This window comes from Saimiri boliviensis, chromosome 8 (genome assembly GCF_048565385.1).
Source record: "Saimiri boliviensis isolate mSaiBol1 chromosome 8, mSaiBol1.pri, whole genome shotgun sequence".
NCBI lineage: Eukaryota > Metazoa > Chordata > Mammalia > Primates > Cebidae > Saimiri > Saimiri boliviensis.
In genome coordinates, this window is record NC_133456.1 from 21,321,287 (window position 1) to 21,347,877 (window position 26,591).

General features: G+C 52.6%; 1 protein-coding gene across 6 annotated transcripts in view; it reads left to right on the forward strand.

Moving 5' to 3' along the window:
• SLC6A6 (solute carrier family 6 member 6) overlaps positions 1–26,591 on the forward strand; it is an 84,610-nt gene that overhangs the window by 43,141 nt on the left and 14,878 nt on the right. For all 6 annotated transcript variants that reach the window (XM_074404093.1, XM_010336928.3, XM_074404094.1 and 3 more), the window contains 5 exons: positions 9,411–9,543; positions 18,151–18,285; positions 19,451–19,554; positions 19,683–19,807; positions 23,801–23,913. In XM_074404093.1, coding sequence (XP_074260194.1) covers positions 9,411–9,543; positions 18,151–18,285; positions 19,451–19,554; positions 19,683–19,807; positions 23,801–23,913 — 610 coding nt within the window. The remainder of the gene's footprint in view (positions 1–9,410; positions 9,544–18,150; positions 18,286–19,450; positions 19,555–19,682; positions 19,808–23,800; positions 23,914–26,591) is intronic.

Sequence of the window (26,591 nt, forward strand, 5' to 3'; positions counted from 1 at the left end):
GTGAGGGGTAACTGGTCCATGTGGTTTCATCACCCAGCAGGCTAACCTGGGCTTGTCACTGGCTGCTAAGCAAGCACTCTAAGAACAAGAAACGGGCAAACCCCAAAGCCCAAGCGCTTTTCAAGCCTCTGTCTATATTATTTTTGCTCATGTCCCTTTGGCCAAAGAAAGCCACAAGACAAACCCAGATTCAAGAGGTGGAGAAAATAAATTCTGTCTCTTCATGAGAGGAGTGGAGAACTGTAGTCAGTGGCTACAGGGAGGTTACAGAGGACAAACATCAGAAAGGTGGGATGTGGAGTCCTGATTTTGGGGAAGTCTTGAGTGAGCTGATGTGTAGGGAAATTCTTCTAACATAATGCTTAGAGGCTGATCAGAAATAGGCTAGTGCATCATTTTCCTCTTCTTCATAAGCCAGCCTTGGGGCTCAGCACTCAAGAGCAGCCCCTTGACCCTGGAAATAACTGAGATGAGGCCTTGTGTGGAGGTTGTGAGCCAGGGGCAGGGGTGCTGTTAAGGAAGAGGGTGGTTCTGAATCATCTCGAGATGATAGTCCCTGTGTTTTGTGTGTAGTTTTGCCGTTTTCAGTGTCTACCCACCTCTTAGGAGCTGGCCCAAGAATGGGCCAGAGAGGAGGGAGCAGCATGGTGACTGGCCCCAGCCATGCTTTGGGGTTGGGGCTGGGGCATCCTTGGCAAAGAAGGGATCGGTTGCCCTCACTGCTGTGGAGCCTTTACTTGGGTGCTCCATGTCACGGTTGCTGCTCCGGCCCTTCAGTGTATGCTTAGGGCAGGTCCCTAGGCCCTCTGTCACTGGGGGTTCCTCTTACATATTGTTTGTACATGTATATTTTCCACGTACAAACAAAAGGGACATTGGAAGCACAGTCATCGCCCCTCCGTTCCCCACTCCCTGGGGAGCTGAGTTCACAAAGAAAGGCTGGTACTTCCTTCTTCTCACTTGAATGGGGTCCAAGGCACAGCCCTGTCCTTTCTCTGCTGTTCTTGGCACAGCCTGAAGATCAGGCCTGCCCGACTCCTGGACTCTGGCACTCAGCCAGCTATTGAGGGCATCTGCTGGGACCTCCTTGCCTCCACCATTGACTGACCTGCCTGGGTTTGAACCCTCAGTCTGCCACTTGTAGCTTAGGCAGGTACGTCCCACTCTCTGGGCTGTGGTATCCTCACCTGCATCTGGGGAGATGGCAGTGCTGCCCTCCCAAGATTGTGAGGTGGCCCTGACTGCGTGAGATCCTGGGTGGCCAGCCCTGAGAATCTATTATTATTATTATTATTATTATTATTGGAGATGGAGTCTCGCTCTGTTGCCAGGCTGGAGTGCAGTGGCAAGATCTAGGCTCACGGCAACCTCCCGACTCCCAGGTTCAAGTGATTCTCCTGTCTCAGCCTCCCGAGTAGCTGGGATTAAAGGCGTGCATCACCATGCCCAGCTAATTTTTGTATTTTTACTAGAGACAGGGCTTCACCATGTTGGGCAGGATGGTCTCAATCTTCTGACCTTGTGATCCGACCGCCTTGGCTTCTCAAAGTGCTGGGATTACAGGTGTGAGTCACCATGCCTGGCCAGAATCCATTATTTATCCAGTACCCTTAAAACTGCCCCTCTGGGCAGTTTGTTTAAGTGTTATGACCTTAAAGAATCACCCCCTGTTGTAAAAGGGCCATTCTCTTCTGGGTTCTGCTTATCTCTCTGTTGTCTGGGACCCAGGGGTCTTGGAAAAAGAACTCATGGGAGCAATGTGAGGTCCTCAGGGTGGCCAGTCCTCACTCACACCTTTCAGAAGGACTGGGCTCTCGGGGATATTCTGGAACCCTTCCCTTCCATAATCTTCATTCTGAGCACCCCAGCTCCATTTTCTGGCCTGGAAGACACTGACATTTATCTTTGAAAAGCGTCTGGTTCTTCAGGCACCTTTCCAAGCCCCTGCATGATCCACATGGATTTGCTCTATCCAAAGAGCCCTAGCCCCCGGCCTGGTACTCACCACTTGCTCCGGCTCTTGCACCTATCCTACCCCTGCATCCGCAGCCCCAGGTTCCAGAAGAGCTTTGTGAGACCACGTGAACATTCACAAATAACTTGCCCTGTTTCTAGAACCCTGGGGAAGACTGGGGGCTATGGAGCAGGGTCCTGGAAAGCAGGCTTAGGCAAGGCCAGCACTGCCTCCTGTGACCTGCCTTTGCGGCGCAGGCCGAGGCTAGAGAGCTACGCCAGGGGACAGCTCAGTTCCAACCCTGATCCAGGTGCCATGGGCGAGAAAGGCCAGGCCTCCTGCCTTCAAGAGCCTTCTCTCTTCTTGGCATGCAACCATGGAAAGGCAATAGTCGACTCCCATGAGCATAGTACTGGAACTTGGCCCTGTCATTTCATTCAGTCTCTGCACAGGCCTTTTAAGTAGCGGAAATACCTAGGCATCATGCAGAACTCTTCTTTCTACCTCAAATCCCACATCCAATTCACACGTCCTCCTGGCTCCCCCTTCAGAGCATAACCAGAATCTGAGCACTGGCCCCATGCACTGTGACCCCCACAGGACACCCATTGTCACTCTCCTGGACACCAGCACTGGCCTCTTGGATCTCCCCCTGCCTTGTCCTTGTACTTCTGTCATCAATTCTGAACCCACCCCGTTATTTCCCAGCTCAGAACCCTCTCATGGCTTTTCCCATGCTATGATCTCACCCTGCCAGAAAGGATTGAGACTATTTCAACACAGCAAGGGCTCACTGGGTGCTGAATTTCCTCATTAGTCCTGTGTCTTCATCCACCTGCATGGAGCAACAAGTCACTACCTCTCTCTGACCTCACTTCCCCATCTGCAGCTGGAGGAGCATATGAGCTAGGCTTTGAAGGATGAGCAGGAGCTCAGTAGGCAGAAAAGGAGAGTGGAAAGACAGTCCAGGTAGGAGGAACAGCCCATGCAGAGTCCACATTCTGAAAGCGCATAAATGTTTGGGATAGTTTGGCTAGAGCATAGAATACACGGGTGAGTGATAGGTGGGGCCAGGGAGATGGGTCGAAGCCTTGAATGTGAGGCACATACATTTGGGTTATTTTCTCTTGGAGGAGGAACCATGGAAGGCATATGAGAAGGGGAGTAGTGTGACTGAATTGAATGGGATTTTTGGACATCCTTAAGGGAACACACTGGTGGGAAAGAAGCTGGATGTATGCTGAGCACTGACTGTGTACTGGGCCTCAGAGGGCTCAACCTGCAGAAGGTCTGGGTTTCCTTTGGGGTGAAATTTATCTGAATCCCTCTGAAGATAGTCACCAACCCTCAGTGTCTGGCTCTGGGGTTTCTCGCGAGTAAGTCTTGTTGGGAAATTTTTGCGCGTTGCTGTCTGGGAGCTGGTTGGGCAGCAGAGCGATGAGGATACCCAGGAAGGTTGGTCTTGGCGACCCTCAAGCTGAAGCCCGGCCCCAGCCATTGCTTCCTTTCACTTCACTTACATGCCCCGGACGCATGGGTCCCTGGCCTGTCTTTTTCTTCAGCAGGAGTTGCTGGAAGGTGCTCAGGAGTACTTGGGTGTCAGGGATACAAGGCACCAGGGGAGCAGAGCCATCTCCCTGTTTCTGGGTAGGGAAGGTCCCTATTGACCCTCCCTGCCAGCCCCTCTTCCCTCTGTTTTCACAGAGGAGGCAGCAGAGCAGCAATGGGCGACATTCCCCTTTCCTTTTTGGGGGAGACACAGCCCAGCTCTGGCTCCCACCTATCCCAGCTGCACGACCTTGAGACAGTGCCCTCACCTCTCCACACCCCTTTCTCTCCTCTGTAAACAGAAGTAGCACGGCCCCAACGACTCACAGCCGGGCTTGAATGTTATGAAGCTAAGACCAGGGATGTACTTTGCAGGGGGCCAGGGGACACTGAGGATACAAGATGTGCAGTGTGCTGCCTGTGGTCACAAGCGCAGCTAGAAGGAGCAAAGCTCCCAGCCCTGGCACTCAGAACTGTATCCTGCCTTCAGCTAACTTTCTGTCTGTGTCCCCACTAGCCACCAGCTAAGAGTCCAGGCCAGGCCTGGGAGTCCATGTCCACGGTCTCAGGTCACATTGTGCCACGTGTGTGTCTCCCTATTCCCAGGTTACTCATGGGGTCTTCTCTTGGCTTGGACCCCTATGCCCACCCTGTGTGCAATGCCAAAGCACCATTCTCAGCAGGAGCTGGTGAGCTATCCTTTCCCAGATCCTCACGAGAAGCCACTGGGGCCCCAGAGACGGCCGAGTTGCTCTGGGACAGGGAAGCAGAGTTTTTGTCCCCTACTGGTCCTTGCTGTCTGGGGTCACCTCCGTCCCAAGGTCACCCTGGAGGACAGATGGGGCCAGACCTGGCCAGATGCCCTCCATCAGCCTGGAGCCGAGTCTTCCTCCTAGGCTCCTCCAGAGCCCCCTGGGAGCTCCGCATGTATCATTAGACTTTATTAGAATCAAAGAAATGAGTCATATTTGCAAACAAGGCCTGCTCAGCCAATCTTCCCCTGCAGCTGTCGGAAGGAGGAGGCGGTGGAGAAAGGCTGCATGGCCCCGTGCTCTGGGCGGACGGGCCCTTTTATAATTGTTGCCTCCGCCAGTCTCCAGGGGAGAGCTATGGCCAATAAATGGCTGGCCTGCCGTCAAAAGGAAACGATTTGGCCTGCTAGGAGGACGTATTTACATCTCTGAGTGCCGGCTGGACGGCAGCAGGGCGGCCAACTCAAAACAGACGTCCAGGCGATTCTTTTTTGGATCCCACCCTGGAGTGAATCATTACTATTCTTGGATAAGAATGCAGCTTACCTTGAAGTCTCCTCCCTCTGTATGAGAGAGATGGGGAAGCTGGGGATGCTGGGGCCCTTGCCAAGGCCAGCACCAGGCCCAGCACATGAGGTGGCCTGTCCCCAGGGTGGCATCAGAAAAAAGGAACCAGGTCCAGGGTTGATTTCTATCTGAGTGATTTCAGGTAAACTCCTGAACCCATCTGAGCCTCAGTTTCCCCATCAACCAAATGGGTATAATTAATTTACTCAACTAAGGTCAACTGAGCCCCTATTGCCTGCCAAGCACTGTTCAGTGATAAGACAGACATAGACCCTGCCATCTTGGGACTGACATTCTAGTAGGACAGACAGACATTGAATAGATAGCATATATAAAATTGTAATATAAAAGCAATAAGTGATGAGAAATAGGGCCAGGGCAGGGGAAGGAGGGTGACCAGGGATACTTTTGATAGAGGGTGGCCAGAAATGGCTGCCCTGGGGAAGTGGCCTTTGAACAGAGACCCGAAGGCAAGGGGCGAGGCGTCTTTGGAACAAGTGGCCGGGGGAAGCAGCCAGGTCCAAGTCCTCGAGGCAGTACCACATTCGACCTGTTCAGGGAATGTCAGAAGGAGGAGGCGGTAGAGAAAGGCTGCATGGCCCTGTGCTCTGGGCGGACAGGCCCTTTTATAGTTGGCTTGCTCAGGGCGGCTGACCAACTAGGGTGGCTGAAAGAGGAGGAAGTGACTGTGCAGTCTGGGGGACGAGGGTGGGGCTTGGGTGCCCACACCCCCAGCCTGTCCAGGACACTTCTCCTTTACACCCGCTGATCTGTGTGATTACTAATTGGCACCCTCTCTCTCTTAAAAGTGTCTGAGTCTGAATGGCAAGGTCAGGAGGGCCTTAATGGCCAGGGAGTGGGAGCCTGGGGAGGATGTGGAGCAGACGAGGGAGGCGACCTGACTTAGGTATTGACAGATTCCCTCTGACTCTTCAGGGAGTGGAGGCAGTGGGTGGGAGGGTGGCAGGAGTAGAGGGAGGAGGACCAATGAGGAAGCTGCTGGAAATCATCCTGGGGGCGCTGGGCCTGGACAGGGGCGGAGACAGTGTGCTGGGAAAGCTGTGTGAACACTATGGGGAGCCTGCGCAGCCTCCTCTTGGTGTGCTTAGGAGGCACAGATGAGTGGCAGTGCACCATGGCGTTCCCTTGGCAAGGCACTCCATAGTTTATTGAGCACGCCCTCACCTCTGGGTAGGGATTGGCTGGGGTCCTGATCGGCTGCTCTGTGGCTGGAAAGACCCTGGAAGTCAGACACAGAAGGGACCGTGGAGGGCCCTGTCTGAGATTCAGCCTCCACGGCTGCCCGAGATGTCTTCGGAAAGAATGTTGGTTTCTCTGGCCCTGAGCCTATGTCAGGCTGTGTTGTGACAAAGCCTGATTGATGAGATGATACATTGGTTTCAGTCCTCGTACGTTCACATGGCCCATTGTAAAGCTTTTCAGGAATTTAAAATAACTTTTGTAAAGGTGACATGTGCACATTAAAAACGTTGAAATAGTGAAAAAAATACATTGCAACGTGCATCTCCCTCCCCCGCACAGGCAGCAACTGCCACCAGCTTTTTGTGTGTCCTGCCAAAAATAGTGTGTGCGTATTCAAGCACAAATGTGACTCTGTCTCCCTCCCTCTTTACACAGTAGGGAGCGTGTCACATGCACAGTTCACCTTGCTTCTCTTCCTATATTTTATCTCCAGGACATAGCTCCTTAGTAGGACACTGAGAACTTTCCCATTGTTTCACAAGCTGCATTGTATTCCAGCATGTGCCTGCTCCTCTTGCTGGAGATTTGAGTTGTTTCCAATCTTACACTCTACAGACAGCACTGCTTGGGGTAGACACTATGTCTCTGACCACCCATGCAGGTGTAATTATAGGAGATCATCTTAGGAATGGAATTGCCTAGTCAAAGCCAACATCCCTGGATGGCACCATGAGAGCCTACAAAGGGACTACCACCAGCAATGAAGAAGCAGGCGGAGGACTCATTTTCTTTCTTGTGAACTTCATAACTGGCCAGCTGCCCCAAGCAAGCCAGGGTGGCAACCTCCCATCAGTATTGGGCACCACTAGTTTGCCCAGCATGGTGGTGGGAAAGGAGCAGATACTGTTGGATGAGCTGGCTGCCAGCTGGGTATGGTCAGAATCAGGGCTCTGGGGCATTAAGCTGCTCAGCCAGCTTGCTCTGAAGAATCAAAGGAAAGGCTCTCTTGTGACTGGGCATCTCATCTGCATATAAACCCCTTGTCCTTGCGATGTTCAGAGTCTGGTGGGCAAGACAGACATTTTCTCAGTGTGGGACAGGACAGCGGAAGACAGACGGGCTCTACAGTGAGGATAGGCATCTGCTGGGCCTGGGAGAGAGTGGAAAGGTGCTCTGCCTCCTCTCCTGGTGCTGCCCATTCACAAGGAAGTCTTGGACCTCTGCCCAGCCTGCCATGGCTTTCATTGAAGGTGCTGAGCCCTGCAGGCTGAATGAGGAAAGGCTTTTTGTTTTAAAGCCATGGCAGCCGCCAGATCCACATGCTTGGCAGGGCCCCAGCTGGGATGTGGTTGGCTGCCAGCCTGCCCTATAGAGATGCCCCTGGCCCCAAGGTACCAGGTGATCCCAGCATGTAGCAGAGGACTGAAGAGATTGTTTTTAAAATTTAGGCTTTGTTTTCTTTTAAAATCAGACCAACTGTGTAATAGAGTCAGACAGGCATGGGCTTGGGATGGCAGCTCTGTGTTACCTGCTGGTGCTGTGACCATGGGCAAGTGGACCCTCCAAGCCTCGGTTTTCCCCATCTGTGAAATAGGGTGAATGGCCTCTACTCCTTGGATCAGATGAGATAAACTGAAAAGGTCTTGGAAAGCAGAGAGTTGCTGGTGGCTTTTATTTGCTTGTCAGCATTATCATGGTCATCATTGGTGCCAGGGGGAGCCCACGGATGTCACTGTAACCAGCAAGAAAGGGGCAAAGAAAAGCTGCCCCATCTTATGGCTGTAAGTGGGAGTATTTTGCAGATTGGTATACAGTGACACGTGAACTTGCCATCCTCCCAGTTGAGTCCTTTCATTCACTCATTCACTCAACAGGTCTTTATCGAACCCCTCCAATGGGCCAGATGCTGTTCTAGGTGCTGGGAACACAGCAGTAAACTAAAGAAAGGCCTTGCTTGAATGCCAGTTGAGAAGGGAATCCTGGATTTATTCAAAGTGCTTGTGTTGAAGCTTCTTTAGGAAAAAAAAAAAAAAAAATCATGATAAAGGGTCTAGCCCAGTGTGTGGTCCAAGAACCAGAGCCCTGACTGTGGGAGTAATACCACGGATTGGCTGAGAGCTTGGGATGTTCTGGAATGCTTTCCCAACAGCATACTGGTCAGGAGCTGTTATTCCCATTTTACAAAAGGGGAAACTGAGGCACAGAGCCATACTTCATTGCCTGCCTTTCCTGCATGGGAGTGTGACCTTCAGACAGGGAGCTTACTCCCATTAGAAGGAAACTTAGCTTTCTCCAGGGATTCGCAAACACCCTGGAGCATGGGGACCTTGTCTCTTGTGCTACAGTCTGTGGTGGACAGGTAACCCGGGAGGCCCCATGGGCAGAGCCGCTGTCCCTGTGCTCAGCGTGGCTGTCCTCGATCACTGTTGCAGCAGTCAGAGCTCTGGGACCATGGGTGCCACTTCTCGGCATCAAGTTTCATGGCCTGGGCTGTCAGTACCCTGCACCGCCCTGGCCTGCTTTCAGATGCTATTGTCCACAAGAATGTCTGTGAGTAGGTGCTTGCGTGCCTGTTTAGCAGGACAGCAGGAATCAGCACAGGTCAGTGGGAAGCTTAGGTCTGGACTCCAAGGACCCGTGCTCTGCTGTGTCATCCTGGGCAGGGTTGGTGGTTATGCCGTGCCAGTTATTTTTAAAACTGTTTACCTGCTTCACTCTCAGACCCTCAACACCCTGGCAGGGCAGGGGAGGAAACCAGCACTGGTCAGGTGCCAGCTGTGTGCCTGAAGCTTCCCTGGGCATCTGAACACCACAGTCACATCTGTATATGTCATCAAGTGCTAGCTGCATCCCAGACCCTGAAGTTAGGACCTTGTGTGGCTTACATTTTAATGAGAGATCCAGGTCACACGGGGATGAATAAAAAAAGGGACAATGTTGGGAGAAGGCAGTTACCCCCATTTTGCAGATGAGGAGTGGAAGGTCTGGGAAAGTTGGCTAACTTGCCCACAGTCAGTGGCCGAACAAACAGTAGAGGTGAGAATTGAATCTAGTGTTTGGCCCACGGTTGGCACTGAAGAAGGTTCTGCTGAAGTCCCAGTGGAAAATCAGTGCCCATTTCACAGATGAGGAGACTCAGGCTCAAGGGTTCCTTAATTTAAACCTGAGTTTGCCTGAGTCTGGAGTCTGAGTCCATCCTTTTCTTGCCTTTCCAACAACTCCATCTCAAGACAAAGGGGATTCCTGGGTTTGGAAAGGTGAGGTGACTTGTGTAAATGCAGCACCTCTGGTGGGATTTGACCCCCAGCCTGTTGAGGTCGTGGCCTTGGCTCTCCCTGCCCTGGGGCCAGCCCCTTGCTGACTCCTGTCTCTGTGTTTGCTTCAAGGCGCAACGTGCTTAGCCTGTCCCCTGGAATCGACCACCCAGGCTCTCTGAAATGGGACCTCGCGCTCTGCCTTCTTCTCGTCTGGCTAGTCTGTTTCTTCTGCATCTGGAAGGGCGTTAGATCCACTGGGAAGGTAAGTTGGACTTTTGTCCCTCCCCTGCCTCCTGGACAGCTGCTTCACGCTGGCCCTCTCCCCTTCTTCCTGCCCAGAATAAGCCATACCCCAGGAGGGAGGTGGCCAGTGGTGGTGTGCTAGTAAGCCCACCCTCTGGAAAAAAGTAAAAGCTAGGTTTGTAGCGTTGGTATGGGTGTCAGTGCTCCCACCGTGTCTGCTTTCAAGCTGTTGACAGTTTAATGACCAGCTCACAGAATTCCTGAACACTGAAGAATCAGGCTCTCTGGAGCCTGCGTGAGCGAGTCCCACCCACCAGCTTTCTCATCTCAAGCTATTGGCAGTCAATACAGATGGTAGCAGGTAACTAATGTTGGCCTTCTAATAAATAGGTTAGCTGGTAACAGGAGGTTAGCCAGCAACCGTGGTAAGAGCCATTAGCTCTTACCCTCGCTTTGCAGAGGGGGCTGCAACCAGCCCCATCAGCATTGCAAGGAGCTTCGTGGGCTTGCCCCAGACCTGCAAACCCAAAGGCTGTGTTGTAACATTATCCCCAGATAATCCAAAGGCACTTTATGGATTGAGATGCACTGGCTTAGATTTTAGCTCTAAATCAGATTAACTGAGTTGTCTTATAACTAACATTTCAACTGGCACCTCCAATGTTAGTTGTTCATGAAAGTGTTAGCTGATAATTAAATTATCCACTCATGGCCAGGATGTTAGCTGTTAACCAAATTATTATCCATAACTGGAGTGTTTGCTACTGATTAATATGTCACACAGTGACTGAGATGTTAGTGATTAACAAATATAAAATGTTAGCTTGTAATTTTAAGGTTTTAGGTATAACTGATATATTAGCAATAACTTGTGATTTTAAGGTTTTAGGTATACTGATAATATTAGTAATAGCTTGTAATTTTAATGTAGGTATACTGATGTATTAGTAATAGCTTGTAATTTTAAGGTTGTAGGTATAGCTGATGTATTCGTAATCACTTATAATTTTAAGGCTTTAGCTATAACTGATGTATTAGCAGTAGTGAAAATGTTAGCCAATGTCTGAAACATTACTTGTTACTAACTAGAGCCAAACTGTTCCCTGATAACCTAGACACTGGCTGTTGTCATGGCTGTGCTGATGCCGAAGGCTGATGCAAGGGTTTGCTGTGATCAGAGGTGTGAGCCTGAACCCAGGGCCCTAAGCTATAAAGAACAAAGGCATTCGCTCATCTGCCTTTAGGCGGTGCTCTGTTGATGCCTTCCCCAATGACTCACATCCCAAAAGAGAGAACATCCCTTTAAGATCAAAAAACCCCCCAAAGTCAAAGGACTGTGTTAAGGTAGCATTCCAGGTATAGCTGTGGGCAGTGACCTTAGCTGCACCAGCCACGGAGTGGAACTGAGGGTTGAAGAATGTGCTCTCCCTGGATGAGGAGCCCCTTAAAAGGCGAAATTGTGGATTTGTACAGATCCAAGCAATTACTGCAGTCACCACCCAGCAAGGCCTGGGACTCCAGGGTTGCAACAGGTAGAATGAGGGTGATCCTGTACAGCCCCCGCCAACACACACAGTGCCCTCCGCCTGTTTCTTGGGGCAGAGCCACCTTGCCATCCTGAATCCCCGGCTAGAAAGGAAGCAGCCCAGACCTTGGACAACTGCTCCTGCACACCAGGGAGCACGGTCCTGCCCGGAACAGGCAGAAGCAAGGAACGTGGTTATTTCCTGCAACTCCTTGGAGAGCACCCTCACTGTGCTACCTGGTTCTCTGTCTTACAAGCACACCATTTTATTCCTTTCTTTAAACAATGAGAAAACTCAGGCTTATGGACATCAAGTGATTTGTCCAAGGTCACTTCCTCTGCTCTGAGCCTGTTTCATCATCTGTAAAACAGGTGGTAGTGAGGGCACAAATGAGGTGTATTAAACACCCACATAATGCTTGGCACAGACAGTTCTGTAAATGCTAATTCCTCTTTTTTATTTTTTATTTTTATTTTTGAGGTAGGGTCTGGCTTTGTTGCCCAGGCTGGAATGCAGTGGCACGATCTCAGCTCACTGCAGCCTCCACTTTCTGGGCTCAAGCCATCCTCCCACCTCAGACTCCTGAGTAGCTGGGACCCCAGGCACACGCCACCCTGCCCTGCTTCGCTCTGCCTTAGTTTCCCCACAGGGAAGTGAGGAAGTATCTGTGGAGCACTGGTCCTGAGCAGTGCTGGAGACATCATCACTTACTTATGCACTAGTATTTTTTGAGCCTCTGCTGTGGTGCCAGGTGCTTTGTAGAAACAGGGCCAGGGGACATGCAGTGGTTTACAAAACAGAAAATTCCTGTACTCCAGGAGCTGATGGCCTGGCAGGAAGAGTCAGATTCCAACAAAACGAATATGAAAAATGTATAGGAGTCAAATGGTGATGACAGCTGTGGGAAAAAGTCAAGCAGAGGAGAATGGGGAGTGTTGGGAGCAATTTTAAATAGGGTGGCCAGGCAAGGCTTGCCAAGAAGGTGACTCTAGACAAAGATGTGAAGGAAGTGAAGGGCTGAGCCAGGTGAGTATGTGGAGGGGAAAATCTCCAGGGACAGGGAACAGCCTATGCAAAGGAGGTGTGTTTGAACCAGACCCTTGGGGAGCACCCAGTCTGATGGAGGAGGCTGGTGTCCACCAGGGACAGTGAGCAACTTTTGAGACGCAACACAGAATGTAGAATAGTGTCAAAGCCAGAGGAGAGAGTGCCAGGCTGCAGCTGTGGCTGAGCAAAGACATGACCTTCCTGGGGTCCTCCCATCTCACCCCTAGCAACAGCCTCCTTCATGGGGTGGCTCCAGGCCTCCCAGGGGTGGGTGTGATTCCCAGAACAATAGCAGAGCCTGGGCCAGGCCAGAGAAGCCAAGACAAACACAGTCAGGCTTTGTGGACTTCCTCAAGCCCCATGGCTGAGAGGCTGGCTGCTCGCTGGCCATGGCTTCCAGCCCTGGCCACAGACCAGGTTTGTGTCCCTGGGCAGCAGACGGGGCTCATCCTGGCCAAGCGCCTGCTCCTGTGCCTGGTCCAGCAAGGGGAAATTGAAGGGTAATGGAGGGAGGGCCCCAGCCTGAGAGGCTCAGGATCTGCGTTCAAGTCACTTTGCTTCCCTTCGTTGCAGTTTCCTTTTTTGTAATTTTCACTATTCTGTGAGTCCGAAACTGGGCTGCCGTTAATCCATTCAACAGATAGTGATGATGGTGGCAAGAGCGCAGTAGCCCGTGAGTGCTGGGTAGCATTCTCAGTGCCACTAGGTAGCTCACTCAATCTTCCTCATGTTTTGGAGTATGTGCCATTATTCGTCCCATTTTACAGATGGGGAAACTGAGGTCCAGGGGGGCTCATTACCTTGCCCAGCATCACACAGCTTGTCAGTGTCTGAGCTGGGATTTGGACCCAAGCAGCCCCACTCCTGACCTGGGTGCCCCACTCTCTTCCACCTCCTGAGGATGCAGTAAGTAGGGAATGTGTCAAGCATGTCCCTGCTGTCACAGAGAGGGGTCTGGGAAGGGGGCAGAGATCCAGACACTCAAACAGAAAGTGCAAAGCCTGCAGACGCAAAGAGGAGGAGGGCCCGGAGTGAGCACGGACGTTCACTGAGGCTGGGCTCTTCGTTGACGGCCTTTGGAGCAGCTCTTCTTGTCTGGTTGGAAACAAAGTTGGGGGTGATCAGAGCCAGATCTTTTTAGCTCTAGATCCCCCAAACTGCATGACTTAGGACAAGTCCCTTTCACTTTCTCAGCCTCACCTTCCCTATATGTGAAACGAGTTAGTAGTGCCCCCCTACCAACCACGGAGGCGCTGACAACCCTCGGGGCCTGCCTAGGATCTCTGGGATCAATGGCGATCCCTGCTGCCCAGACCCTTACCTCCCAAAGTATGCCCCGGTCCCCCTGCTGCTCAGCCACCCTCTTTTCTACTGCCCTGAGGGGAGGGAGAAAAGTTGCCCTTGAGAGTTTCCCGGACAGTTGGGCCACAGAGTATTTGGGTCTAGGGCTCAGAGGAGCCACAGAGGTTCACTAGCAAGAGTGGAAAAATACCACGTCCCATGGCAAGGCCTGCTGGGCCAGCACCAGAGGCCCCTGGCAGCGGCTGGCACCAGGCTCTCCCTTGCGGATCCTGGGGGAGCCATTGAAAAGTTGAAAGCATGGCTCTCAGGGACTTGTCCTCAGAGCAGCAGATTCTGCAGAGCAAGGGTGGCTTCCAAACACACAGCTGTAAACCGAAAACCATCTGAGACAGGGGCTCAGTCAGCTTAGAGGTTTATTTTGCCAAGGTTGAGAATGTGCCCAGGAAAGAGACATGAGCCACAGTAGGATCTGTGATCTGTGGCCTGCACTTTTTCCAAAGAGTTTTTTGAGAACCTCAGTATATAAAGGGGAGGCCCAGCCCAGTGGCCCACACCTGTAATCCCAGCACTTGGGAGGCCGAGGAGGACAGATTGCTTAAGTCCAGGAGTTCAAGACCAACCTGGTCAGCATTGCGAAACCCTTTCTCTACTATAAACAAAAATTAACTGGGCCTGGTATTGCGTACCTGTAGTCACAGCTACTCAGAAGGCTGAGGTAGGGGGATTTCTTAGGCCTGGGAGGTTGAGACTGCTGTGAGCTATGATCGCACCATTGTACTCTAGCATGGGTGACAAGAGACCATGTCTTTAAAAAAAAAAAAACCTGTAACGGGGAAACAGCAGGAGGGGACAGAGGAACAGGTAATTATACACAGTGTCTCTGCATTTCCATAGGGTAGGAGCACACACAGTAGAGGGAGACAGGTACCTGGATGTGTGGGTGGATGGGTAATTTCTTGTCTCTTTGTGCCCTACCTGTGAAGATGAGCTAGGGGGTTACATTGTCAGATACATGGCCTGTATCTCCCAGCTCTGTGCTGGAGAATAGAAGGCAGGCCAGTTTGTTTGTTTGTTTGCATGACTCAGTTCCCACGCTTAGCTGGCCTTCTATGTGAGTTTGGGGTCCTGAGAGTTTCTCTTCCCTTCACACCGCTGAGGTGGCGTGACCAGGATGTGGGGAAGAATGATGACACACATCCCAAAGGTGTGGGGACCTGACACCACCTGCCCTAGATACATCCCGCCTCCGCCACCACTAACTCTGTGATTGGGTGGTCTCCTTATCTAGAAAATGCAGATGATGCTGGCGCCTGGCTCTTCTTAACTGTCTGAGGAGTAAATGAGTTAAAACTCATAAAGCTGTTAGCTGAGTGCCCCACACACAATCCGCACTCCATAAGTGCTTGTTAAATAAACTAAGCACGGGAAAACAGTGAAAACAAGGAAAGCCACCTCCACACCCCTGTCCCCATACAAAGCCCTCTGGCTACAGCCCGGCTGCTTGGCCCAGTGGAGGCCCAGCTGGCTTTGAAGTGGCCGCCCTCTAGGGACCCCTGTGGGTCTGCTGTCAGCAGCTATTGTTCGCCAGCCTGGGTGTGGCCCACAGGAGGCTGAAGAGGTGGGAACTGGTCGGGGCGCCTGGCCCGCCTGGCCGCTGGTCCTCAGGAAGGGAGAGGCAGGTTGGTTTTCTTTTTTCACTTCTTTCCCCGTTTCTGTGGCTTCCTGATGTGCCCCCGCCCTCCACGTCTGCCTTCCCATCCTTGGGAAATCATGTGGGCTCCTGGCCTCAAGGAGAAGAAATGCTGGTGGCTGGAGAAACTGAGGGCTGGAGGAATAAATGATGCCTGGGGACAGAGGCAGGAGTAGGGCTCACCCTCTGTGTTGGAGGGCCGGCCTGACAGTGCTAGCTAGGAGGCTTGTTGAATGCTCATGGCAGGCCAGGGGCTAGTGAGCAAGGTAAGCACTCCTTATCCTCAGTGGACAGATGGGGAAGCTGAGGCCCGGGTCACCAGCTAGGAGTGGTAGAGGCAGCATGTGACCCCCGGTAGAGGCGGCTCCCCAGCTGACCCACAGCCTCTTCACCCCTGGACCTGGAGTGGCAGAGTGGGAGGCAACCTCAGAACTCCTGCAGTCCCAGCCCCTGACTTCCAGGTGGGGAAACAGAGTCCCCAGGGGACAGCAGCTTCCTGGAGGTCTTACAGCAAGCCAGCATCTGAGCTTGGCTTCAGACCTGAGGGTCTCCCCACTGGCTGCCCTCTGGTCTTGGGGAGAATCAGTAAACTGCCAGTGGTGGAGGGCTTTTTGCCACTCTTCTCTGTGTGGGCTGTGGGGCAGGTCCCCCACTCTGCTGCTTAAATCTGTGTGACCCTGGGCAAGTGATGGACTCTGTGGGCCTCAGTTTTCTTGCTTGCAAAATGGAGGTAGTAAGAAAACTTACTTCCAAGGATGAGGGCAGGAGCTAGTGAGAATAGACGTCACAGCATTTGAAATAGTGCTAGGCACACAGTAAGTGCTCAATAAATGTTGCCTAGGGGTTGTTGGGCTGAGGGCAGCTGAGCTAAGCAGGCCCTGAAATCTTCCTTTTTGCCCTTTTCTGAAACCCTTTTTCATCGTTTCTACTCAAAGGGATCATGGCCATGAGAATTTGCTCTGTTGAGGGTCCTGGTGCCAGCTGAGTGAGAGTTTGGGCCTTGGGCACTGCACCCCCAACTCCATGGACACATTTGTCCTGTTCTCTGTGTCTCAATTTCCTCTCCTATAAAATGGGTGCATTCCTCCCAGGTCCCCTGATCTCCAGACATGGTCGGAGGCTCTGCCAGCCGGTCTGTGTTTCACAGTGACCACCATGAACTTGCATGTCCAAGTGAAATACTTCATGCCTTTCTGCACAGGTGAGCCCTCCACAGGCTCTGGGTTCAAATCCTGGACTCCACTGATGCCCTAGATGAGTCCTTAAAGCCCACTGAGCCTCAGTTTCTCCACTGTAAACCACTGTCCTGGGGGCCATGGTGAGGATGAAGTGGGCTTGTGCCTAGGATATCGCTATTCAGCCAGTGCCCTGCCTGGTACACTAGGATCTAACTGTCCACTCAGCCAGCCAGGCACCTTCATGCTCCTCGCAGGCATCCACCCTGTCTGGAAACTCCTTGTGTTGGATAAGATGGGAAAGTCCATCTGTGAGAACTGAAGCCACAAACAGCACTTACAGGACAGGAGGAGAGAAGGTCCTTGGGAGCAGATGGCCATATCATTTCTAGTCCCCACCTCACACCTGATCTTGGCCTGTCTGGAACATGCCAAGGGAAGGCCATGGGTCTCCCAGAGGCCCAGAGAAGTGGGGAGCCTTTTCCATTCCCAGTTAAGGGCCTTTGAGATACCTCATTTTCTTCCCTGAAGGTCCCATCCTTCCTTCCAGCAAAATCAGTGTCAACAGCAGGCCCCCTTTGTGGAGCACATACTGAGTGGCAGTGTGACCAGCATCATCCCATTGAATCCTTGCCTCAACCCTTGTTGCGGGGCTTCTATTACTCTTATCTGAATTCTGTTCATGAGGAAGCAGGCCCAGAGAAGTGAAGCAACGTGCCTAAGATCACACAGCAAATGAGAGGACAGAACTGGGATTCGAACTCATGCTTATCTGACCCCTAACCATAGGAATTATACTAAGGTTGTAATTAGTTGTTAGTTAATGTGATCTGCATGCCATGGGCACATGCCATGGTTGCGACCACTGGGCTGGGCCTTCTATGGAGTACGTACACACTTGATAGCTTACTCTCTGATCTTGCATTTTCCATCTCTACCCACTGGCATGTCAGTTTCATGGAGATAGGAATTTGTTTTCTGTCTTATCTACCACTATGTTTTGTGCTGAGATGGTGCCTGGGACAAATTATCTATAGGATGTTTTTCATATAATCTCAGTAAATCTGTGAGGTGGGCCGGGCGCAGTGGCTCATGCCAATAATCTCAACACTTTGGGAGGTCAAGGTGGGTAGATCACTTGAGGCCAGGAGTTCAAGACTAGCCTGGCCACCATGGTGAAACCTCATCTCTACTAAAAATGCAAAAGTTAGCCGGGCATGGTGGCGCATACCTGTAATCCCAGCTACTTGGGAGGCTGAGGCAGGAGGCAGAAGCTGCAGTGAGCCAAGATTGCACCACTGCACTCCGGGCAACAGAGTAAGATTCTGTTTTAAAAAAAGAAAGAAATCTGCCAGGTGCAGTGGCTCACGCCTGTAATCCCAGCACTTTGAAAGGCCGAGGCAGGTGGATCACCTGAGGTCATGAGTTCGAGACCAGCCTGGCCAACCTGGTGAAACCCTGTCTCTGTTACAGATACAAAAGTTAGCTGGGTGTGGTGACAGGTGCCTGTAATTCCAGCTACTCAGGAGGCTGAGGCAGGAGAATCACTCGAATCCAGGAGGCAGAGGTTGCCTTGAGCCGAGATCATACCATTGCACTCCAGCTTGGGTGACAGAGCGAGACTTGTGTCTCAAAAATAAAATAAAATAAAACAAAAAAAGAAATCTGTGAAATGGGTACCTGTATACTGCCAGATTACAGATGAGGCAACTGAGGCCCAGAGTGGTTAAGCAATGTGCTGAAGGCCACACAGCAAGTGAGACAGCAAACTTGGCTCCCAAACCCCTGCTCCTGATCAGTGCTCTCCCTTGCCCTCTGAGAGGATGCTCAGACTTAGCAGCAGCAGGTGATGCCCATGGCCCCCTGAATCCCTCTCACCCTCGCAGGTCGTCTACTTCACAGCCACTTTCCCATTCGCCATGCTCCTGGTGCTGCTGGTCCGAGGGCTGACGCTGCCCGGCGCGGGCGCAGGCATCAAGTTCTATCTGTATCCTGACATCACCCGCCTCGAGGACCCACAGGTACTGCGGGACTGGGACACACCATCCTCCCTCCCACCCAGGGCTGGGCCAGTGCAAGACAGGGCAGGGTGCAGAGGCCACTGGCAGCACCTCTTCCATGGTTCTTAAGTGCACAGGTCTAGCTGGGCCACCGGCCCCTGGTACTTTCCTGTGGTGTGTGTGTCTGTCCACAGTGCTGACGGACCTCTCTAGCTGTGTGCGTCTCTCTTCATGTCAAGGACCCCTGAGGCTGCTTTAGGCCCTGTACCAGATAAGGGGGAGAAATCTTCCAATAAGCAAGTCTCCCTGCCAGACCCAGCTTCTGCTCACTGCAGCTGCAAGGGCTGCTGCATCCTGTGGGTGGGAGAGTTGGGGCCTGGAGAGCTGCAGGCTTTCTTGGCTGAGAGTGAAATTCAGATATGGAAAGCCCACTTTCCAGTACTCAACCTTGTGACCTCAGGGAGGTGGAGAAATCCCTGGGAGATTTTCTGAGTTTGTTTGAGGACCCATATCCCCAGGGCCTTTCAGTTGCTTCCCAAAGGCCTCTGCTCTCCCTCCCCACCACCATTCCCCCTGGTCAGGACACAGGTAGGAAAGCGGGTGGCCAGCCTCAGAGTGCAGCTGGGAAGGTGGCTGCCTGGCCCTCCAGAGCTGCTTGGTGAAGACTCTGGAGAGCAGCTCTGCCTGCACCGTCCCTCGGAACCTCCTTTCACATTCTAACTCAGGGTTGCACAAGCAGTAACATCGATGGTGGTGATAGCAGCCTTGACTTATGGCCTTGCCATGTAACTGGCACTGGGCTGAGTCTCCATTCTTTGAACTTGGAAAATAGCTCTATGGGGTAGGGCCGTGAAGCCCATGTTCTAGATGTGAAAACTGAGGCTGCAGGAGTGATACTTACTTGCCCACTGTCATTCCAGCGTTGGAATCCAGATCCATCTGCCTCTGAAGCCTCTCAACCTGATACTAGGTCACTGGGAGGTGGGGTGTTTGATTTCTGGGGCTCTTTGCAGTTCAATATTGCCTTGAAAGGCACCTTTGGATTCTAGGATAAATGTTCCATTAGCACGTGCAAGGTCCCAGCCCCAGGCCATCACCAGGCGGACATAACTCTCACTGCTTCCTCCATCCAGGAAGCCAGCTCTAACAGCCCCCCTCTCTCCTTGCCACCTCCCTCCCCTCATAGGTGTGGATTGATGCTGGGACCCAGATATTCTTCTCCTATGCCATCTGCCTGGGGGCCATGACCTCACTGGGGAGCTACAACAAGTACAAGTACAACTCGTACAGGCAAGTGTTGCACCGGCGGGCCTGGTGGACTTTAGAAATGATGATGATGTTTAAAGAAAAAGAGAAGTAGGGAGCGTGGCTTCCTTGTGTTGTGAATTAACTTGCTCCCTGACATATGTGTAACTTAGGGACTGTATGCTGCTGGGATGCCTGAACAGTGGTACCAGTTTTGTGTCTGGCTTCGCAATTTTTTCCATCCTGGGCTTCATGGCACAAGAGCAAGGGGTGGACATTGCTGATGTGGCTGAGTCAGGTACGGTGGTATCGGTGGCAGTGGTGGTGGGCACTGCCACCTAGTGTGTAAGCCAAGTACTGCAGGCATGAAGCCAGACCCCAAGGGGCTTTGGGGGGGGACGAGCCTGGTTTCTAAAATGGACCCCCCCCACCAAGACGTCCCCCAAATATCAAAGAGTACAAAAGCCAAATTTTAAACATTTTTATTGCAATTTGGCCCAAGGGGTGGCAAAAGCATGGGGGGTGGTTAAGTTGGGGAATTTTTAGCTACCTTAGTGTGGTCTTCCCCGCTCCCCACTCCTTCCCCAGCAAACTCCTGGTTTCCACAACAGAAACCACTTTCCTAACTCAGGCCCAAGTCAGCCACCAATCGGCATTCCATCACCACCTTCTCAGCCTTGGTTTCTGTATTTTGCACTTTGCTCCCAGCGCGCTCCCTCTAAGCAGACGCATTCATCCATTCCACCGATATCTTGTGAACGAGTCCCCACTCTGTGTCAGGCACCACCGTAGGCACTGGGCGAAGCGTGTGAGGGGAGGGAGCAGGGGAGGGGGCAACCTACTGGGATGGTGGCAGATCCAATTGGGGGTGGGTTATAAGCACAGTGTCACCCCTCGGGGCGTGAGCCCTGTTGGCCAGGCACTATTCCTCGGGCTACCTGGAGTCACAGACATGGAGGACGATAGTATCTTAGAATCACGGACTCTGCACAGATGGGGACCTTAGGAATCTGGGATCCCAGCGTTCCAGCAAGGTGATTCTGGAACCTGAGAATTATAGGGTCTTCAGTTGTTAGGATCCGCAGCCTCTCAGGTGCCTTGATTCTGGGACTTGGCCGTGACTGTTTGAGGTCCTGGGCCTGCAGCTTTAATTGCAGTGGCTTGGGTTATGGGATTCTCTCAGGCTTCCAGGGTCCTCCAAGTCCACCTTTCTGGCCTCTTCACCCTTTCCTGGCCCTGCACAGTTCACTTAGAGGGTGGTCATCAGTTGGTTTTGTTACTTTACATGCCGGGCCCCCAGCCCCACACCATCCATGTCCTCATTTCTTACAACCTCTTTGGGGCCACCTGGAGGCAGGCAAGGGTCCTGGGCTGAGGCTCCTTCCAAGCTGATGGGAAAGCATGAGGGTTGTTAACTTCAGGGACCATCTTGTGTCTGACTAGGAGCAGATACAGCCAGAGGCCCCGCCCTTCCACTGCCCTTGACCTCCTGTGCCATCTGTATTTGGAACATGAAGCAACGTCCTGGTCCCTGAGTCCTAGAGCCCCAGCATTGGAGGGTCAGAAAGCACCTCAGCACCATGCATCCAGATGTTCCCTTCTCAGATGAGGAGACCAGCAGCCTCCGAGCAAAGGCTTTGCTTGGGCTAGGTGGGGCCACAGCAGGACTTTCTGAACACGCTGTCCACTGTTTCTCCACCTGTCACATGCTGGACAGGCCTTCTTACGTAAAGTTCCCTCTCCTGCCACCTGCCCCACACTGGACACATGCAGCAACCTCCGGCCTTCCAGTGTGAGAATTTGTTTGGGCCCCTGTGGCCTCGCAGAGCCCCCGGCCCCTCCTCACTGCCTTCTTTGCTTGGCAGAGCCCTGCACTGCCCAGCCCCGTCTTTCACCCTGACAGCACTGCAGGACCACCCTGGCAAATCCACACAGCACCCCCACACTCCTCTCCACTGTCCCTGCTTCCAATGTGGACCCTCAGATGTTCCCCGCACCCGGCCCAAAGAGCCCCCCAAAGCAGGCCAGAGACTGAGAACACAGAATGTAACTCCAGAAGTCCCCACACCCCTTTGGGAGTTTGGCAGTTAGAGTGGTGAGGGGGAGCCAAAGACGATTTCTACCTCCTCTGCAGATGGCTTGCTTTCAGCTGAGGGCTTGCAAAGCAATTGCAATTGAGTGGGAAATCTCCAGGAGTATGGAGTGAATTTGGCAGTGGGAGATACAGATAGACACATACAATAGATCTTCCTCCGTGGACAACTAGGTACTTTCATAGACACATATATTGTCAATCTAAGTTGTTTCTTCCTCCCATCCACTTCAAACACCTTGTCATTTATTCCCCACGGTGATGTCTGAACAGCCGGCACATCAAGGGTGATTATTTCTCTAATAAGCTTTTAACAAGCACCATATTGAGCGAAGTGCATTTGAACAAGATAATTATTTAGGCTAACGGAGTGCAAACAAGACGTAGCATGGCACACTGTCTTCTAGCGGAGAGGCATCCAGAGGTTCTCAGAGTGGCTGGGTTATGTCTCCTGGACTTCTCTCTCTTGAGTTCACCATGCACGTCTAGAGAAAGACACACAGACCCTCTCCTGGAGGCTGGCTTGAGAAAGGCAAAACTGAAATACAGAAACGAGCGAATTGAGAATCTTCACAATGTCCCCGGCGGGTGGGGGTGTGGGGGCCCATTTTGCATCTGTCTCGCAGCTGGCTGGACTCGATTTCTCTTTCAGTGTGGACCAGTCAGGGCCAGCGCCGATGCACTGGGGGGCGGGGGGCAGCAGGGCCCCAGCCTGGGTGGAAACGCCGAGGCTTTTGACTCCAACTTCAACTTTGATTCCAGAGCCAACTCACCGGGTCCTGGGGGCCGTATTTTTCTGAACCTGGCCCCGGTTCCTTTGGGCATGTTCTGAGCAGTTTTGGGCTCAGTAAACCCCCACTCCTGGGGGGTTTTCCAGCATCTCAGTGACCAACCACCCTGTCGCTGCCCAAGGATGTATTTTGGTCGGGTTTTCTCTGGATTGTAAAAGGACGCACCCTTCCCTGCCACACTGGGGGGTGTTAACACCGTATAATGTGGTTTCTGGTTCCGATTTATTGTAAAGCTGAGTTTTGCTTTTTGTTTTTCATTCTTAAGCCATTCATCTGGTTTCTAATCCCTGCTGAACAACTTCTGCTCTGGCCCATTTTGTTTCCTGCTTCTTGACTTTTTTTTTTTTTTTAATTGTGGATTTTACTTTATCTTTTGCTGCCCTCGCTTCTCAGACCCACAGGTCTCAGTTAACAGCTAAATTCTTTGCGCTGGCATCCGCTTTCAGGCAGGCTGGGGACAGGAGGAGACATTTCTTTCTGTCTCCAGAACGTCTCCCATCAGAGGCACCCCTCAGCTGGCAGAGCTCCCATCTCTCCAGCGCTGCCTCAGGTTCTGTCCAGATCCCCTCTTTTGAGACCCAGACCCTGTTTCTAGGGACATGACACCCACCTCTGAAAATCAACACAGGAAGGCTCTTTGTAAGTCATTTACGGCCGCCTGCTCCTCACTTTTCAGGTGGGGGGACACTGAGGCCCTGAGAGAGTATGGGGTGATTCAAAAAGGAAACTGGGGGAGGAAGATTTGGATGCAAGCCCCAGGGCTTGCAGGCCTGGAACCCTGCTCCTGCGCCAACGTTCCCTCAGCTCTGGGCCCTGGTTGGCCTAACCTTGACCTTGTGGGTACTGACCTTGCCAGGGAGGGCCCTGCAGATGCACCTCTGAAGAGACATGCCCCCTATTGGACATATGGGCATGGTTTTGTATTGGTTTTTCTTTCCACTCCTATGGTGTTTTAGCTGTTAACTCAAAAATAGAAACCTTCACTTTGTAAAGGAGACTGTGGGTGGTCAGGTCACCACCACACTCCCCCACCTCCTTCCAGCAAAAGCTCTCGACACGATGGCTTTGCTTTGGGGTGGGGGGATCCTCCCTTTCCTGTGTCCCTGCAGACTGAGCCCCGGGCTCCATCTGCATCCTACCCCAAATAACCACGCCCTGATGGATGCTGGTTTGTGAGGAGGCCGTATGTGCTGCGTAGGAGACAGATGCTAAAACCGGGCCCCGCCTGAGCCCCAGCGTGTCCCACCCGAAAGCGAGACAGGCCTGGTCTCTTTCCCCAGGCCAGAGTTCAGACCTGGCTCCCCGCTGCATTTGATTCTGAGTGTCTTTGTGTGAGCCTGGGGTTCCCAATGGCTTGGTGGCTGATGTCTCCTCCCCTGTGCCCCTCCCCATTTTCTCTCCTTTCTAGGTCCTGGCCTGGCCTTCATTGCCTACCCAAAAGCTGTGACAATGATGCCGCTGCCCACGTTTTGGTCCATTCTTTTTTTTATTATGCTTCTCTTGCTTGGACTGGATAGCCAGGTGCGTATAAGTCTGGGGATGGCCCTCGGGCAACTGCCCCTGTGGGGAACCTGACTCTGGGACAGCCTTCTTATTCCGTCTGGGAGGTGGTCAACCCCCTTCCCCACTCCAGTCAGACTTCCGGCACTTCAGCTTCAAGGGTTCCTCCGGGGCCCCAGGAGTAGAAAAGGCGCAGGGTCCCCAGCAAGGGGACAGGAACAACCAGGGTGCGTGGTTAGTCAAGCCACAAATGAGGAATTGGAGGTCGTGACTCATAAGTCACGATGCGCTCCAATGGAGTGTCCGGCTGGGCGCAGGAGGACGTGGCAGATGGGCGAGTCAGACAAGGGACCAACATTTCTGTGTGAGCTGATCATTGGACTATGGTAATCAGTTGCAAGTGCTCAGGAGAAGCCTACGCCAGACTCGGGATTCTGTGTTCCCGGGAGCATGCGAGGGGCTAAGCTCTGGCTCCCTCCCGAGCGTAAACAGCACAGGCAGGGAGCCTTGCACAAACCCGCCCTGACCTCAGGCTGTCCTGGCTTCTGCCCTCCCAAGGCAGGACTCTTATCTCCACTGAGCTCTTTCCTGCACTTCTGAACCCCACATCCCACCCCTCCAGGGCTTGGGCCTCCACTAGGTGACTCACGGCCAGGGAATGCCAGTGAGAGCCACTGAGTGCCGCATCTGACTGTAGAGCAGCCCGTGCCTGGTGCAGTCAGCGGCGCTCAGAGGACAATTCACTTGAGCTCCTGGGCCCCTTTCCCTGGAAATAGGTGTGTTTTTGACAGGGTCTTGTTGAAACGACAGTTTAGAGCACAGACATGATGACTCCAGGAGTAGAGAATTAATCGCATGTGGGGCAGGCGGGTCGTGCACTCAGGCCAGCAGGAGTCTCGCAGACAGCACCATGCAGGTGGGCCACTGAGAAGCAGGCAGGATGAAGACGGTGTAGTCGGGGTCTGGGGGTCTGAATGACTCTTGAGAAGCTTTTGAGCAACTGAGACCCCCTGAGAGGTTGAAGCCTGCAGCCAAGGTGGGAAAGCCCTCTGTCCCCCTCCCCACGGGCCACAGTCTTCAAAGCCAGTGTCCCAGGAGGGTCCCCAGAACTTGGTAGAGGAGAAATCTCTGAAGGTCAGGCAGAGGAGGGCGAGTCCAGAGACAGAAGGCGGCCAGCCAGCAAGGTCAAGAGCAGGGCGGGGATTTGGCAGAGAAGGGGGCAGGATTAGCAGAGAAGACAGAACGAAAACATTAGGGAGACGGAAAGCAAAATCCTCCTGCAGTTGTAGATGGACTTGAGCTAAGTAAACAAGCAGGAGGACTCCATTAATCATTCCTAGTTAATGAGTTTTGTAAGGTTTAATTCTCTGTAAGGCTTATTGCCGAGTTTAAAATGAAAGAAACTGAGAACAATTAGAGGCCAATTTATTCGGCCCCCGGGCAAGGTTCTATGGTCCAGGGAAATGGGGCCAGAGAAGTTTCGCCTCAGGCGTGGGGTTATATAGGGAGGGAAGGCGCTCTGATTGGCTGTGGAGGACAGGACGTGCACTGGCTGGCTGCTGTAGGTAGGTAGGCGGGATTTCCAGTGAGTGGGCTGGACGGGGCAATGCACTATTGGGCAGGTTTTGGCGGGGCTTCTTTTAAATTTTGGCGGGTTTTCCAACGGCTGGCTAGGTGCCGAGTGCAGAGTTTAGTGTCGAGTGCAGATCCTGGTGCCGAGTGCAGAGGGGATTTCCAAGGCAGGCTAGGTGCCGAGTGCAGAGTTTAGTGTCGAGTGCAGATCCTGGTGCTGAGTGCAGAGGGGATTTCCAAGGCAGGCTAGGTGCCGAGTGCAGAGTTTAGTGTTGAGTGCAGAGGTGGGCATGGCGAGGCTAGGTGCCGAGTGCAGAGTTTAGTGTTGCGTGCAGAGGTGGGCGTGGCAAAGCTAGACGCCTAGTGCCGAGTAATTTCAGGGGAGGAGAGGGATGGGCGTGTCCGAGCTCCCAGCGAGGCAACCGACCTTACAAGTTTGGCCTTGGAGGCCCTAAGCAAATGGCTTTTATAACTTCTTCCAGAGCTCTAAGTGAAAGAGAAAAACAAAAACAGAGGTTAATAAGTTACAAGGCATGACATCTTCACGGGCCTAAAATAGGCCACTTGGGCTTTGGAAACAGCTCCCTGAGCAGATGGAGGTGGTCACTCATTAGATTTTCTCCTCAGGAGGTAGGGCCTGGTGGAGGACACGGCATCTCTCAGGGAGGCCCCATGCCAGTGGCACACATAGAGAATGCGGTGGGCCCTCACAGCCATTCCTCCTGCTTTGCAGAGCAAGGAACTCAAGACTCAGAGCAGCTAGATGACCTGCCAGGGACAAGGGTGGAAACTGAACCTGTCACTGGACTCCCAGGCCCCGTGTCCCAGGGAATCAGGATGGGAATCTGGTGGCACTGGTTGGACTTCCTCCTTTGCATCTATTTGCTTTGTGAACTTGGGGAAATGGGGAAGGTTTTGCAGATGCCAGCAGTGTGCCTCACCCACCACCAGCACTATGACAGGTTCAGAGCCTCCCCCCCAACTTGAGAGGTGTTCACTGGGTGCCAGGCCTCAGGGCAGGCTTCTCCTGTGTGTGTGTGTGTGTGTGTGTGTATGTGTGTGTGCGTGTGTTTGGGGTAATACACACATTTACCATCTTGACCAGGTTTAAGTGCACAGCTCAGTGG